Source organism: Bubalus kerabau, chromosome 18 (genome assembly GCF_029407905.1).
Source record: "Bubalus kerabau isolate K-KA32 ecotype Philippines breed swamp buffalo chromosome 18, PCC_UOA_SB_1v2, whole genome shotgun sequence".
NCBI lineage: Eukaryota > Metazoa > Chordata > Mammalia > Artiodactyla > Bovidae > Bubalus > Bubalus kerabau.
In genome coordinates, this window is record NC_073641.1 from 63,151,832 (window position 1) to 63,169,351 (window position 17,520).

At 41.5% G+C, this 17,520-nt stretch overlaps 1 protein-coding gene across 1 annotated transcript in view; it reads left to right on the top strand.

The window, feature by feature from the left end:
- The first annotated feature begins 570 nt into the window (after positions 1-570).
- The window catches only part of CTNND2 (catenin delta 2), a 1,122,555-nt gene continuing 1,105,605 nt past the window's right edge, over positions 571-17,520 (top strand). The window contains exon 1 of the mRNA XM_055555147.1: positions 571-830. Coding sequence (XP_055411122.1) covers positions 794-830 — 37 coding nt within the window. The 5' untranslated portion in view covers positions 571-793. The remainder of the gene's footprint in view (positions 831-17,520) is intronic.

Here is a 17,520-nt window from a genome sequence, read left to right on the forward strand (position 1 = left end):
TTCGCGAGCATCCACCCATCTGAGGGCCGGGATGTGCGTTCCCAAGGATGCTCGGCCCTCTCCCAACCCGCGGCCTCCTCCCCTCTCCCCCGCTGCTGCCGCGAAAACAAGGAGAAGTGGAATGCGCACGGCTAAGCGCGGCGCTCCGGCGGCGGCACTGGGCATGCTCGGCACCCGGGGCAGGTCCGGGCGGCGGGGCGGACGCTGCCTCACGAGCCGGGCGCCCGAGCCGGCCGCCGAGGCATAGGTGGAGGCTGAGGCTGCCGCGCGCCGCGGGAGGAGCCTCGCCCTCGGCGGCGGCGGCGGCGGCGGCGGCACAGGTGGCGCGGGCCGCGCGCGGGGCGCAGCACGGGAGCGCTCGGCGCCGGGCGCCGCGGCGGCCCCAGGCTCGCGCCCGCGGCGGCAACCGGCCGAGCGGAGCGGCGGGCGCGGCGGCGGCTGCGGCTTTCCCGGCCCGGCCGGCGGCGCCCGGAGCCCGCAGGAGCCCGCAGCAGCCCGCGGGAGCCCGCAGGAGCCCCGAGCCCGCGGAGCCCGGGAAGCCGGGCAGGGGGCGCTGCGCGCGCTGCGCTCGGAGGGGCCGCCGGGCCGGGCGCCGCGCACTCGCGTCGGGGAGCCGCCTCTCCCCCGCGGCGCTCGCCCCTGCTCCCCGCCGGCATCACTTGTCCCGCGGCCGCGCTCAGACAACAAAAGCGGAAGATGCTGCAGTTGGGCAAGGTCAGGACCTTGCCCTGAAGCCGGGCGGCGGCGCGCACGCCTTTCCCCGGACTGAGGAGCTGTCGCTGGCGGCGAGTGCATGTTCGCGAAGAGGCAATCCGGCGCCGCGCCGTTCGGTGAGTTGCCTTGGCCGGGCGGCTGGGGCCAGGCGCATCCCGCTCGGCGTCGTGCTCCTCCTCGCCACCGGTGGAGGTTGCTCCTCGGCGGCTCCTGGCCGGGGGAGGACCGCGATCGCGCCGGGTCCCCTCGATCGGAAGACGGCCGAGCCTGGAGCTGGGGGCCGGGGTTAGTCCCTTTCTCGGAGCGGTTGCCGAGTGGCTTACTGCGTGCTCCCCTCCCCGCCACCCATCTCCCCCGGAGGAGGCGTATATAGGGCAACACCAACAATACTGCTCCCCGCCACCCTCCCGAACCTACCCGTGGCATTCATGACGTCCCTAATATACGGGAGAAGACGGGTGGGGGTGGGGAGGACTCCCCTCCAGTCTTGCCCTTATGTTCAATGTCATTACGATGTTTGGCTAGAACAAAATGGAAATACTTAGTCATATGCGTCCATGGCTGTTTCTCCCATCTCCCGCTGCTTGCCAGACCCAGAGCCCCTTGGGTCTATATTTAGCTGTTTCAGAGGCAGCGTTTTCAGCTCGATTCCCAGGTTTCGGGGGCTTCTGCGTCCTGACAATAGATAGCGAAGCTCCGGGAAGCGCCGCCTGATACCCAGGTTCGGAACGCTGTGCATGTGGGTGGGAGGCTGCTAGGCGATATTTGGGTGACCGGTAATTAATGGCCGAAAGCACAGCTGCTTTTCTTGTTCGCCGACCTTCCTCTCATTCTGGTGTGTAATGTATTTCCATCGATGGCTGCTCAGCTGGTTCCAGCCACTACGTTCAGAATTAAGTCGCTAGAGAGGTGGTGCAGCCTCCCTGGTCTGTGTGGTAGGAAAACAGTCTGAGAGGTTTTGGGGTGTGTGTGTGGTTCCCACCATGAACAGTTACTTCTGAAAATACCTAAAGTTGTGTTTTCCCTGCAAATGTTGGGGATAGGGAAGGGTGTGGGGGGAAAGAGGGGCACGTTGTTATTCCATGGTGGGTCCCCCCTCCCCCCGAACTGATCTGGTTCGCTTTGGCTCTGAAAGGTGTTTTTAACATTCATGCCTGATGTTACCAAGAGGATATGTTGGTTTAGAGAAGCGTTGCCTCCTAACCATGGTATCAGGCCTGATCTGTATCTGTTTTCACTTTTGGGAACTAGGTGACGAATATTTGAGATGCTTGCAATTTTCTGCAACGACTTAAATAGGGAGGTGCTCAAACTACCTAAGAGTTACCTCATTGTGCACCCTTCCATCAGCAGCTTTAAACTACCATCAGCTACTTAGGGTAGTTCAGGACATCTCTTCGCTGTTAGTACTTCACCTGCAGGACTAAGAGGCTTTAGAGCTGCACCACTTTTAAAATCCCATGGAAAAAGTGGTGGATATGACTCAAATGGAATTATAGGAGTGCACCTGTGTCTGGTTTGGGGCGCTGGCTCTGTGAGAAGTATGACAGATAGGGGCAGGCATCTTCTAATATGGACTCGATGCTCTAAAGCACGGTGAAATCTCTTTGCCACATCCAGGATCCATTTTTTAATGTTTTGGGGAGAGCATTCAGTGGCATTCTCACTGGTCTGTAGATTTCATGATCTCAGGGTATGAATGAAAATGATTGCATTTGGGGTTAAATGCTGATATTTAGGAGACCTGTGATTATACAGCTAACATATCTCAGCATCACAGAAAGACTAGCAAGATCTTTGTGGCTCCAGTTAATGGACGACTGTGATTTTTTTAAAACCAATATTGCTTTAGTTTCACCTTATTCACATTCAGAAAACTTTCCAAGAGCACTTCAAGCACACTCTTGTGCTTGTTGCATTGTTTTCATATCAAATTTCTTGCAAAAAGAAGCAGTCGGTGAAGTACACATTCATGTCTCTCCTTTCACTTTCCTTTTGAATCTCGTGTTTCAGCTTTAAACATGATTCCTAAAGGACTAGTAGAGATTACTCTGTGCCTCCATGTGTTCACGGAGAGCAGCTTATGGGTGTGGGTAAAACTGCATGTATTGGGTGCGTGAGTCTTATGTTATATTGTGGGTTGCAAATGATAGTACTTGATTGAATGGAAATTGTAGGGAGTACAGGAGGTCGTTGCTCTAATAAAATTGTCATAGCCTTGTGGAAAGGAGTTATTTAATTTGGTGTATGTTTGTGTCGTTGTAGAGCTTAATGATTAGAAATGTCACTAGTATTTTCATTGTTTGAAATAATAGTCACACACTGTCAAATTACAGTATCTCCAGCAACTTCATGTCTTTCACAATTAGTACACAAGCCAATTTCTCTTTCTGTCACTGAAATAATTCATCAGAGAGAAAAATGGAATTCTGATGATGTTAGTTGAATTAGTTGATTATAATTTTGTTAAATCACTTCTCAGGATAGTATCACATGATGGCCTTTACAATTAAAAATGAAGTTATAGTATTCTCAAATATAACATTACTTTTGGCATACAAGTGAATACTAAGTATTTTTCCTGACAATGTTGTAGAACTTGGCAGTTTCTGTTGTGCTTTTTCAAAGTTCTCTTTTATATGGTATGCATTTATGTGAAATTGTTGAAGAATTCTCCAGAGTAGTTTCATCAGGTTGTCTTCATGTAAGAAAATACTAAAGTTACATTTAAAGTAATTTATTATAATTTGTTGCTCCATAAAGTGAGGTATGGCTTGTCCGGCTCACTATATCTGGTTGCAACAACTTAGTTGAACTAAAACAGGAACTGTTGCCATTTTGAGATGCCAAATTTTTTTTTTTCTTTTTCTGTTGATTTAACCTAGAAGATATGAGTACCCACTTATAGTTGTTTCTCTGTGTTACCTCTATTTTAATTTATTTAGTGGGGGATTGGTGCTAGGATTTTAAATAGACACTTAAAAGTGTTTATTTTTATAAAGATTTTTATTTTTATTAATAAAAGATGACATATAGTTGAGAGTACCTAACTTCAATACCTATAGTTCAGAAGACCTGTAGGTCTTTTTAAATCTAGCACTTCCATCCAAGGTGTAGTACAATGGATCTTTGCTGGCTGAAACACACCTTCAAGACAAATTCTTCAGCTGATATCCATGATGGTTTTTGTGACAAATTCTTCAGTTGGTGTCCATGATGATTTTCATGACAAATTCTTCAGTTGCTGTCCATGATGGTTTTCATTCCTGTAATGCGAATGTATTCTTAGGACTATGGTACTTTGATAGCTTTATGACAAGGAACATTTGGATATGAATGAAAAGTTAATTTGAGTGAGAATAGTTCCTTATACTTGTTGCTGGCTTCAAGTTTATTATATGTCAAATCAATAGCTTTTATGTTAATATAAAATCTTAAACATATCATACGTAAAAGAATTTCTTTCACATCCTGAGCCAGTCTAGCTTACTGATTAATAAACTGCTTGGTTGGCTTTAATGAAGCCAATTATATTCATAAACAGTACCTCCAGCCCAGGAAACTCACAGAAATGTTTTATCATACTGTGCTTTTAGTCCATGAAAAATGTTAGACTCATAACAAAAACATATAGTTTTGACACCTCCAGTTGTTTATCTTTTGATCACATAGCAGCTGAGTGTAATTTCAAGCTCTGTATCATGGTTAATTGATTTGTAGGAAGTCTTAGCTCTATTAGGGTATTGAAGTTATACTCTGTATCAATTAATTTTTAGTAAATTGCAAATAATGACTAAATAAGTGAAAAAATGCTCCCTAGAAGCTTTCCATCTTAGGCAAGTATTCACCTGTGTCCCTTGGTAAATTCCTGAATAGTTATCTGTGAAATGTATTACATATATTGGAACTTATTATTCCATCAATTGTTATCTCAGATCAGAAGTATATTTCTAGAGAAGAGGTTGGGTTTTGCCCTATAGCAGATATACATAGTTCATATTTTAATATATTTATGTATGATATTAGAATTATTTATCATAGTATAATGCTGTTATGGATTCTGCTTTGAATAGGTGCAAAGGTGAGAGAGAGTACTGGTTTTGGAGGGATCCCAGCTATGTCTCTTATTAAGCTGTGTGTCCTTGGCCATTTATGTGATTCTCAATTTTTAGCTCAGTTTTTCAACTGTAAAATGGGTCCTATGCATAAGTATCAGTTCAGTTCAGTTCAGTCGCTCAGTCGTGTCTGACTCTTTGCGACGCCATGAATTGCAGCTCTCCAGGCCTCCCTATCCATCACCAACTCCTGGAGTTCACCCAAACTCATGTGCATCGAGTTGGTGATGCCATCCACCCATCTCATCCTCTGTTGACCCCTTCTCCTTGTGCCCCCAATCCCTCCAGCATCAGGGCCTTTTCCAGTGAGTCAACTCTTCGCATGAGGTGGCCAAAGTAGTGGAGTTTCAGCCTCAACATCAGTCCTTCCAATGAACACCCAGGACTGGTCTCCTTTAGGATGGACTGGTTGGATATCCTTGCAGTCCATGGGACTCTCAATAGTCTTCTCCAACACCACAGTTCAAAAGCATCAATTCTTCAGTGCTCAGCTTTCTTCACAGTCCAACTCTCACATCGATACATGACCACTGGAAAAACAATAGCCTTGACTAGATGGACCTTTGTTGGCAAAGTAATGTCTCTGCTTTTGAATATGCTGTCTATTGGTCATAACTTTCCTTTCAAGGAGTAAGTGTCTTTTAATTTCATGGCTGCAATCACCATCTGCAGTGATTTTGGAGCCCAGAAAAATAAAGTCTGACAGTGTTTCCATTGTTTCTCCATCTATTTGCCATGAAGTGATGGGACCAGATGCCATGATTTTCATTTTCTGAATGTTGAGCTTTAAGCTAACTTTTTCACTCTCCTCTTTCACTTTCTTCTTTTTTTTTTTTTTTCATCAAGAGACTTTTTAGTTCTTTTTCACTTTCTGCCGTAAGGGTGGTGTCATCTGCATATCTGAGGTTATTGAAATGTCTCCCAGCAATCTTGATTCCAGCTTGTGCTTCTTCCAGCCCAATGTTTCTCATGATGTACTCTGCATAAAAGTTAAATAAGCAGGGTGACAATATACAGCCTTGACATACTCCTTTTCCTATTTGGAACCAGTCTGTTGTTCCATGTCCAGGTCTAACTGTTGCTTCCTGACCTGCATATAGGTCTCTTAGGAGTCAGGTCAGGTGGTCTGGTATTCCCATCTCTTTCAGAATTTTCCACAGTTTATTGTGATCCACACAGTTAAAGGCTTTGGCATAGTCAATAAAACAGAAGTATATACTACATTAAATAATTAAACAAGCACAATAACTGAGTCATGAGAATGAAAGGTCCAGCATGGGGAATATAATTAGTAATGATATATAATATCTTTGTATGTTTGAATTTTTTTTTATTTTTTTTTTAAATTTTATTTTATTTTTTAAACTTTACATAACTGTATTAGTTTTGCCAAATATCAAAATGAATCCGCCACAGGTATACATGTGTTCCCCATCCTGAACCCTCCTCCCTCCTCCCTTCCCATTCCATCCCTCTGGGTCGTCCCAGTGCACCAGCCCCAAGCATCCAGTATCGTGTATCGAACCTGGACTGGCAACTTGTTTCATACATGATATTTTACATGTTTCAATGCCATTCTCCCAAATCTTCCCACCCTCTCCCTCTCTCACAGAGTCCACTGTATGTTTGAATTTAAAAGGAGTAAAATAAGACAAGAAATCTCAAAGAGCCAGTGTGAGGGTGAAATAAGTGTGTAAGTGGCTTATAATTATAAATATTTGTATAAATATAAAAGGTATCTCCATATTAAGATGAGTACTTAAATATTATGTATTTATAACACATAATACATTCATGTAATTTTATATAATTATCATATAGTATTATGTACATTTATTATGTAATAATACATTTATATATTAAGTGTGATATAAAAGCCATGACCCTCTCTAACAAAAACTGTTAGATATGTTCTTCCTCTACGACTTTTGTATTATTGCTTTATTATGTAGATTTGCATTTAAAATAGAATTTTTCTACTTTACAATATGCCAGTCCTTTACATATCAAAATATATAATAGTTAGGCTAAAAGAGAAGCGAATTATATCCCCTAGCACCATTACTTAAAAGGATTCCAATCTTAATTTAATTTAAAAAGATTCTTAGTCAGAAATTGCAAAATTTTCACACCCTGTTAATATTATTCTATTCACCTGATTAAAACCAAATATTCGACAAAGATTAACATTGTACCAGGAATATTATAGACAGTTTAATAAGTGTCCTTCTCTGTGAGGTCAAATATTAAGCAGCTGCTCTGTTTAGAACCACAGAGCGTAAATCCCATCATAACATCATTGTGACAAGGAAAAAGGAAACTTAAATGGCTAAATTTTTCAAAAAGAGAGGACCCACCCCACCTCCAATTACAGTCATGTTCTTGGGGGGCGGGGGGAGTGTGGGTCCATTGGCACCTTTTTAATGATAAATGGACATTTTGCCTTGTTCTTTCACTCTTGGTTGCTTCAGGGAAGTGCTGAACTCCTGTGGGTTTGATTCTGTCCAGCTCCTGCAAAGTGGAACAGATACCTTCAACATAACCCTTATGATAATAACACTTGGGTGAATCTTAGAATTTGTTACAGAATGTGACCCGTGTAATAGGAGACTAATTCATCTTCAGTCAGAGAAACATTTTGACAAAAAATGTAGGTGTTTATGTTCAAATTTATGTATTGTTGTGGGAATTGCCAATTATAAGTTACCAGAGTAACTTATAATTAATTAAAATGAGTAAAATTCATGTTATCATAAAAGACCTTTCTGGTTTTTGGATCAAAGTAAGTGGGTAAGCCAATTATGTTTGGTTAAGTTACTCTAAGTATCAAAGTTTCTATGAGTTTTGAATGATATGGAATGTATTAAAATGGGATATTTAGTTTATAGCATTAGATGGTGAGGAACAGTTAATTCTATCATCGAAATTAGTTATTACATTTATCCTTCACAGATGAGGACTGGAGATTTTTCATTAATAACACTTTTTGCTTAATAGATGTTGCTTTCATAACTGTCATTAGACACTTGATTCAATCTATATGTATTAAGAAGAATACATTTTGTACACGTGTTCTAAATCTTTTGGTTCAGAAGCATTTCAATAATCTTATAATGCTTATTGTAATCTTCTCTCCCTTAAATATGCAACAACATAAATCACAGAAAGATATGCATTTACATCAGATGATAAATGTGCAGAAATGTGAATTGGCGTTATCTCTAAGGATCCCAATAAATATCAGCCCTCCTCTCCAGCCCTCTCTGATCCTGAAAAAAGTTGGGATGTGGGAAGGAAAAAGGGATAAAGGGGTGGCCACCATGGAGGGAAATATCCATTTTGATTAGTTATAGCTTGATGTGATGCTGAATAACAGCCCCGGAATTTGGCCTTCCTTCCTCTCTTCCACAGGGACAGAGATGGCTCTGAGTCCTAAAGACCAAGCCTTGCTCTCTGCAGGTAGGGAGTTCTCCAGAGGAAGAAAAGAAGCAGCTAGCCAAGCCATTTCCTTTATTCTTCAGAGACAGAGAAAGCCAAGGGCTAGGGAGAGACTGGAAATGTTACATTAAGTAAGTTCCCTTCACCTGGAAGGAAATATCACAAATATGGAAATTGTATTCCCTTTACTGACATGGTTTATAAAGAATTCTAGTCGTAGAATTCTTTAGCGATATTTTGCTTGGTGGTTGAGTTCTTTAAGTATTTGATGGTATTTTGACACTATATCAGGAATTACCAGGGGAATGTCCAATACCCTGGCTTATTTATAGAGAGTATGGTCAGTGAAATTCAGCTGATTTATGCATTGCCAACTTAAAAATAACTCACTTCTTCCCTACTCCCCATGCTAGACTTGGACTGCCAGTAATTGGATGGTCTTGTAAGTGATGTGAATTGGGCATAAAAAGGACAGTGTCAAAATCTGACTTCCCAAAGGGTGTATAAATGATACCCCATGCTTGCTATTACTCACAGCATTTTCTACCTCAGTAGATAATTAGAGTTTGGGTGTTGTTTCATGTTTTAACTTTGAATAAGAGCAATAATGGACACTGTCAAGAAAGAAGACAAAACTGAATTTCCAAATAGGCATGATGTTTGATTTGACTCCAAGCATGACTACTCAAACTAAAAGAAAAAAAAAAAAGAAAAGCTCACTTCTTAAAATATATTTTATTCTTCTCGCTCAAATATTTTATTTGGACTTTCAAACATTAGAGTAACATAGCGGTCATTACCTTCAGTAACACAGAATAATTTAATTTCCAGGAAGAGCAATTTCTTTGGCAGCAAACCAAGTCTTCCAAATATAAAAGAGCTGAAATTCAGCCTCTTGTTTCTAACACATTCCTCACTGGTGGCTGAAATGGTAGTTTTGGAGTCACTGTATGAGGAGGTGGAGGAGTCCTCCTGAAAGGCAGACAGGTGAGATCAGTATCATATAGATAGTCTGAGAGATGGTAGGAATTATGTCACATTTACCCAGGACATGGAAGGTGGTGCAGGAAGACCGGGACTTGTAGTGTGTGGATCAGACTGTCCAACTTGAGTTGAGTTGGAAAAGAATATACAGTAAGTCTCTTACATGCAAATGAGTTCTGTCTGAGAGCATGTTCCTAAGTTCAACAGTTAGGCTAGGTACCCAAATAACAGTCAGCTGTCTATTGATAGTTGTTATTTAGTTGCTAAGTCATGCATGACTCTCTTGCCACCCCAATGGACTGTAGCCCGCCAGGCTCCTTTGTCCATGGGATTTCACAGGCAAGAATATTGGAGTGGTTTGCCATTTCCTTTTCCAGGGGATCTTCCCAATCCAGGGATTGAGCCCATGTCTCCTGGGTCAGCAGGCAGATTCTTTAACACTGAACCATCAGGGAAGGCCCTGTTGCTAATCTGTACTGTAATAGATTTGTAATATTTTTTACAAAAATAGTATGTACATAGAAAAAAAGTAAAGAAAACATTTTAAATCTTACAATACCTTGAAAAGTACAGTAATACCGTGCAATATTACTTTGCTGACAAAGGTCCATATAGTCAAAGTTATGGTTTTTCCAGTAGTCATGTATGGATGTGAGAGTTAGACCATAAAGAAGGCTGAGCGTTGAACAATTGATGCTTTTGAACTGTGGTGTTGGAGAAGACTCTTGAGAGTCCCTTGGACTACGAGGAGATTAAACCAGTCAATCCTGAAGGAAATTAATCCTGAATATTCATTGGAAGGACTGATGCTGAAGCTGAAGCTCAATACTTTGGCCACCTGATGAGAAGAGCCGACTTATTAGAAAAGACGCTGATGCTGGTAAAGACGGAAGGTAGGAGGATACGGGACAACAGAGGATGAGATGGTTAGATGGCATCACTGACTCATTGGACATGGGTTTGAGCAAGTTCCTAGAGATGGTGAAGGACAGGGGAGCCTGGCTTGCTGCAGTCCATGGGGTTGCAAAGAGACGGACATGACTGAACAACCAAACAATGACAACAGAACAACAGTTGGCATATGGGGCCTGGCATGCACACTTGCATCTTTGAAAGTTTGCAGCTTCAAAATTTGTATGTAGGGGACTTATTATAATGTTAAAAGCATAGTAGATGTATAGGCATGCAATGGCTCCTTTATCCAAAAGAATATTATGTAGCTGTGAGTTGCCTTTTCAAAGAAGAGTTGATTATATGGACAATATTCATGGTCCTGAAGGTTAAGAAGAAAATCAAGGCAAAAAACTGTATACATACTCACTCACATAGCCATGCAAACACAAGGATGTAGTATTTATGGCAGAGTTTCAAGTGTTTCATTCTTTATATGTTATCTCCCCACAAAATATAGCTTGGTAATATAATACATCACTACACAGAAAAAAAAAATTCTGCCCTTAAATTTTTGCAATTAATGTTATCTATTGGCTTTGGGATAAGTTTCATTACTTAGCTGACTAGCTTAATAGTTATATCTCAACAAGACAAATTCTTCAGTCTCCTTTTCCATTTTTTAGTGAGTGAAGAAGTTACCACTGGTGTCATAGTTGATGGAGGGGAAACAGTGATTTCTGTGTCCTCAGGTTGTTGTATGGGCAAATTAAGAGTCACTGCTGCTGCTAAGTCACTTCAGTGACTCTGTGCGACCCCATAGACAGAAGCCCACCAGGCTTCCCTGTCCCTGAGATTCTCCAGGCAAGAACGCTGGAGTGGGTTGCCATTTCCTTCTCCAATGCATTAAAGTGAAAAGTGAAAGGGAAGGTGAAAGGGAAGTTGCTCAGTTGTGTCCGACTCTTAGCGACCCCATGGACTGCAGCCTACTAGGCTCCTCTGTCCATGGGATTTTCCAGGCGAGAGTACTGGAGTGGGGTGCCATTGCCTTCTCCGAGTAAGAGTATGGACTTAAAATTAAGAGTATGGACTTAAGAGTATGGACTTAAGTCCATTAAGAGTATGGATTTAAAATGCATAGCAGAGAACCTAATATATTAGTGAACCTCATTTAAAGTTAACAGAGTTCATCATTCACAGAGTGTATATTGCACATATTCTAATCAGTGCCATGCCTAGATTGTCCCTGCTTTTAACTTTGAGAGATATATTGAGTGCTAATAATTTTAGCAAGTTGTCTTCTTGAGAACTCTGCAGCACATTAGCGAAATATTTTTCTCTTTTCAAATAATGTTTTGTGATTATTTTCTATTTTCAAAAAGAGAAAAAGGCATGCTCATTAAAATTTGGAAACTAAAGGATTGATTTACAAAAGCTAAAGTTCATTCATGGTATCAAGCCACCAAAATGAGTGTATTTTTAGCAGAAATGCTAACCCATATACATTTTGAAATTTAGAAGATTTCTCATATTCTGTTTTGTTACCTTTTAACATATGAGACAGTGTTTCTCATATTTTTAGTGTCTGTTTTCCATACCTTTATATAACATCAGTGTGTTAAATAACTTGCCAGTTTTGGAGGTTGATGGCGTTTTCATTTTAGAGTGGTATATAGGGTGTTATAATTAAAGCAACATAGTTTTCAGCAGGTCATTTTCTCTAGATTACTTTCCTAGAACTGGATATTTTCAGGGTTGTTGGTACATTTTATCACATTGTCTTCCAGAAACATTCTACAATTTATATTTCTTCAGGCCAGGCAGGAGTGTGTCAATTTCCCCAATAACACTGGATATTATAATTTAAGTAGCAATTTCCAGTTAAACAAAGGAAGTATCATGTTTTCCTGTGGTTTAACTTGCTTCTTGTTGAATCTCATGCTGAAGTTAAGTATTATATACATTTATGAACCACCCCTAATTCTTTGGTGAATTATCTTTTTGTATCTTCTGCACATTTCTCAGTTGTTCTATTTGTCTATTTCCTGATTTGTATTACCTGTCATAGTAATAATATTATGCTTTGCTATGTTTTATCAGTTTTTCCATCACTTTTTGAACTGTTATTTTTAAAGCATAATTCAGTATATCCCCGTTTCTTAGAAAGAATTCTTTACAGAAACATTCTGTTCTCTGCTTCTTTGTGTCTCAGCAGTAAAGACACCAGTGGAACACATGGAGGGAATAGCTTAATAGTTGTATCTCAACAAGATGGAGTTCTTAGCTCAGCTTTTCCATTTTTTGGTGAGTGGGTAGGTTACCACTGAGTGTCATGGTTGGTGGAAGGGAAATAGTAATTCCTGTGTCTTCAGGTTGTTGTGTGGACACATTAAGAGTATGGATTTAAAATACATAGCAGAGAACCTCATATATTACTGGACTTCAATTACTTTAGTAGTTTAGTAATTGTATGCTTACGTACACATATATCTACATGTATCATATATAGAGTACATGTAATCATATAGCAGGGGCCCCCATCCCCAGGCCACCAAGCAGTACCAATCCATGGCCTGTTAGGAACCAGGCCGCACAGCTGAGGGTGAGCGGTGCACAGGTTGAGTGACGCTTCATCTGTATATACAGTAGCTCCCCATCACTTGCATTACCACTTGAGCTCCACATCCTATCCAATCAGTGGAGGCCTTAGATTCTCATAGGATTGCAAACCCTGTTGTGAATTCCACATACAAGGGGTCTTGGTTATGAGATCTTTATGAGGAACATCCTGAAACCAAACCCCTTCACCCCTAAGAAGAGCTGTCTTCCACAAAACCAGTCCCTGCTGCCTACAAGTTTGGGGACCTCTGTCATTTAGGACCATGCTTGTCCCCACTCCCACTCCACATTGGTAATCAGTCCCTTTTTATCACTGATTCTAAAATCCTAGGACAATAGTTGGCACATGGTAAACACTCTGCTAATCATAGTGAACTATACGCACACTTTTGTTCCCATCATCTGAAATGCTTTGTAAACTAAGATTTCTTTGCATGTGGCTTGTTTGGGATACCCAGCACTGTGGCGCTCTAGAGGGGACACTGGATTAGAGTTCCGAGTTTTGGCATCCAGGTCATGCTTGGTACTGGCTTTCTATTGTGACCTTGTGCATCTGTGCCTATTTTGGCTTTTTCTCATTGGGATCAAAATTCACAGGGCTTTTGTGAATGTGGGATGATAATTCATAAGAAAATGCTTTGGGAGGCTGAATCATAACAAGCAGTTAAGTATAAAATATATTCCCTGGAACTTTCGATGTGCTTCAAAAATAGGATGATCTTTTTTTTTTTTTGGATTTTCACGAATTGAAATCAGAAGATTTTCTTGTGTTTTCAGACTAAGTCTCTGACCTCCATTACTAATACTGTTATAAAGTGTCCAGTTCTCTGATGGTTGTAAAGACACATTTCATGCCATTGGGTATGGCCTAAAGGAAGAGTTCTCCTTTATCCATCAGTGGAAGTAATTCCTGTTCTTTCTTTATAGCACTTCAGAAATTATACGTTATACCAAATTGGCTCAAAAAAAAATTTCCCTCTATTTTTTTTTCTTTTTTTGCACAGATACTTGCTGCTTAAAAGGGAAACAGAATGAAGCCCTATTGTTCCTCAGGGATTGAAGTCTGTAGAAATGTCCCCAGAATATTATTTTCTCTCCTGGTGGGCTGCCGAGTCTGGCGCCTGGAAGGCTTTATCAGAACAGTTTTAGATGTGTGAACCATAGCTGGCTTCCATTTTTTTTTTAGCACATTTCCTTAAATACTTGGAACAAAATTTCACAGAATTCTTATCACTGTAACTGTAGCCTGCCAATAGGAAGAAATCATGTGTAAGTTACAGCAAAAAAAAAAAAAAAAAAGCTTTAGTTTGTTCTCTATTCTTATATGACTTTTGAAGGAAGGGGAGTTAATATGCGTCATTGAGAACGTTTCTTAGTGAGTAGCAAAGTTATAGGTACCCAAGAGGAAATGCTAATTATGGTTTGGCTTTCTGCTTTTAGCAGTCTCAGGTATGATCCTTTTTTTCCCCCCTCATAAATCTAAAGTCTTTTTGCAGCTGAGAGAAGGCTGTGTGATTAATTGTATGTGTGTGCCAAGTCACTTCAGTCATGTCTGACTCTATGATCCCACGGACTGTAGCCTGCCAGGCTTCTCTTGTCCATGGGGTTCTCCAGTCAAGAATACTGGAGTGGGTTGCTGTTTCTTTCTCTAGAGGATCTTCCTGATCCAGGAATTGAACCTGTGTCTCTTATGTCTCTTGCATTGGCAGGCAGGTTCTTTACCACTAGCACCATCTGGGATACCCTGATAAATTGTGTAGTGATTATATATTTCCTGTTTCAGCAGTTGAGACAAATTATGAGGTGCTTCTCACTTATACACGTGAACCCTAGAAAGAAGCAGAGTGTGAGAGAATGGACCAAGAGAGTGACTGCGGGAAATTGACACTTGGTGACATCTCATCTTCTTGTACACGTGCAGGCTGGACACACAAGACAGTATGTCCTGTAGAGCCCTGATACATGGGGTGGGAATTTGCTAATATCTGCGAAGTAGTGTGGGCATTTTAAGTGAGAAAGAGCAGGCAGCTTAAACTGCCTTTGGCAACATAGCTTTTTTTTAACGGGCTGGTCAGTTGTTCACTGATTAAACCATTCAGTCAACAAACTGGACTGAATATGAGTTTTGAAGGAGTAATACGTTATAAATAGTGGCAAGCAACATGCTACTTCAAGAGCCAAGTGATGTGCCCCTCTCCAGTAGCTTGGTGTTTCCCCGTGGCTCAGTGGTAAAGAATCCGCCTGCAATGCAGAAGATGCAGGAGACATGGGTTCGATCCCTGGGTTGGGAAGATCCCCTGGAGGAGGGCATGGCCACCCACTGCAGTGTTCTTACCTGGAGAATCCCATGGGCAGAGGAGCCTGGAGAGCTAACAGTCCATAGGGTTGCAAGGAGTCAGACATGACTGAAGCGACTGAGCACTCATGCATTCCAGTAGTTCAGGCGTTTTCTCTAATTGCAGAGTAGCTACTTCTGTCCTTTTCAAACCTGGATTTCAAAGTCAGATGGCAGTGCTGCTGGGTTCCCATTACATGTCTGAAATTTTCCCTTTCCTTCCTCCCATCTGCCAGTTCTACTTGTTGTTCAGTCACTCAGTCATCTCTGATGCTTTGCTACAGTCCTCATGGCTCCTCTGTCCATGGGATTTCCCAGGCAAGAATACGAGAGTGGGTTGCCATTTCCTCCTCCAGGGGATCTTCCCAACCCAAGGATTGAACCCACATCTCCTGCTTGGCAGGTGGGTTTTTTTTTTTTTTTTTTTAACCACTGAGCCACCAGGGAAGCCCTGCCAGAATGCACTAATTTATACTAGGACTCAAGATCTTTCAGTGCTAAGCATAAATACTTTATATTTACACAGTGTCATAATAAGAGTTTATGTGGCTCCCTGGTAGCCTGACAAATAATGTGTTTTATAATAGTAGTTATGCCTACAGAATGGGAGGTGACACAGACCTACAAGGGGGAGAACTGGAGGACAGCCTGATAAAGTGCTATCTTGAGTTGAACAGGATGTGGGAGGAAATAGAAGCAGAGTTATTCCTTTAAGTTTTATGGCATGTTAGTCATTACAGTTGCTTTTCTATATTTCATCTTTTGAAAGGGAGGATAAGAATTTTGGGAGCGACATAACAGATTTTTGAATTAATAGTTGATTTTGCCATTTTCACTTAGGCTCGGAAGCACTTCAGGTGATTTTTTTTTAATCTGCATTTAAATATATATGCTGTTACCTGCAGTTATCATTTTAGTTATTTGAGGTGTGGCAGGTTGAGAGTTTGGTGGCTGGATGAGTTTTTTAGCTCTGATACAAAGAAGATGCTCTTAAACTCAGCTAGTTTCACAGTTTCTGTCCCTGTCTTAATGTTATGTTTACCTAGCTGTACTTGGTGCCTCTTGTCTTTTCTTCTTACTTTTTAGAATAAGTTGCTTTGTGGACTGTCAGGAAGAATTCTGTTTCTTATTTTTTGGACCTAATATGTAGATGATTGTTACCTGCATGTTTACTGCTAATGTATCTCTTTTAAAATTTTATTTTATTGTTGGAGTATAATTGCTTTACGGTGTTGTGTTGGTTTCTGCTGTACAACAAAGTGAGTCTGCTGTAAGCATACTTATATTCCATTTCCCTTGAGCCTCCCTCCCACCTCTTCCCATCCCACCCTGTAGGTCATCACAGAGCACGGGGCTGAGTTCCTTGTTCTATACAGCAGGCTCCCACTAGCTGTCTGTTTTACACATGGTGGAATATATATGTCAGTGCCACACTCCCAACTCATCCCGCCCTCCCCCGCTCACCCGGTGTCCACATGTCCATTCTCTGCATCTGCATCCCTATTCCTGCCCCACGTATATACTCATCTGTGGCATTTTTCTAGATGCCATATATGTGTTAGTATATAATATTTGATTTTCCCATTCTGACTTACTTCACTCTGTATGACATCCTCTAGGTCCATCCACATCACTGCCAATGACCCAATTTCATTCCTTTTCATGGCTGAGTAATATTCCACTACACACACATATGTGTGTGTGTGTATGTATATATATATGTATATATACCACATACCACATCCTCTTTGCTCATTCATCTGTTGATGTACATTTAGGTTGCTTTTCAATGTTGTGGCTTTTGTAAAAAGTGCTGCAATAAACACTGGGGTACATATGTCCTTTTTAAGATAGTTATCTTTGGGTATTACTGAACTTCCCTGGTGGCTCAGATGGTAAAGCATCTGCCTACAATGCGGGAGACCTGGGTTCCATCCTTGGGTCGGGAAGATGCCCTGGAGAAGGAAATGGCAACCCACTCTGGTGTTCTTGCCTGGAAAATCCCACGGACACAGGAGCCTGGTGGGCTTCAGCCCATGGGGTTGCAAAGAGTCGGACACGACTGAGTAACTTCACTTTGGGTATTTGGCAAAGGGTAAGGCTGTTTCTACATTCATTTCAATGAATGAGAAGGACAGTCCAGGCAGGTGGGTCATGCCAGTATATCCATGTGGTACTCAATACTGTGCAATGATAACTGCACGTGGAAAAGTTGACCATCATCATATGAAGAAGCTAAGCTCCGCATACATATAAAGCTAAAAATGCAGGTGCAGAGTGAGATTTCAGGTGTTGGAATGTGCAGATGTGTGATGTTATGGAGAAGGTCATGATGTCAGAGGAACTTGTGAAGCTGTTTGCAGATCACCAGGAGAAGATGGTAGAACATTGATCTGTAGACTCCTTTGTAGCACTGAGTAGATA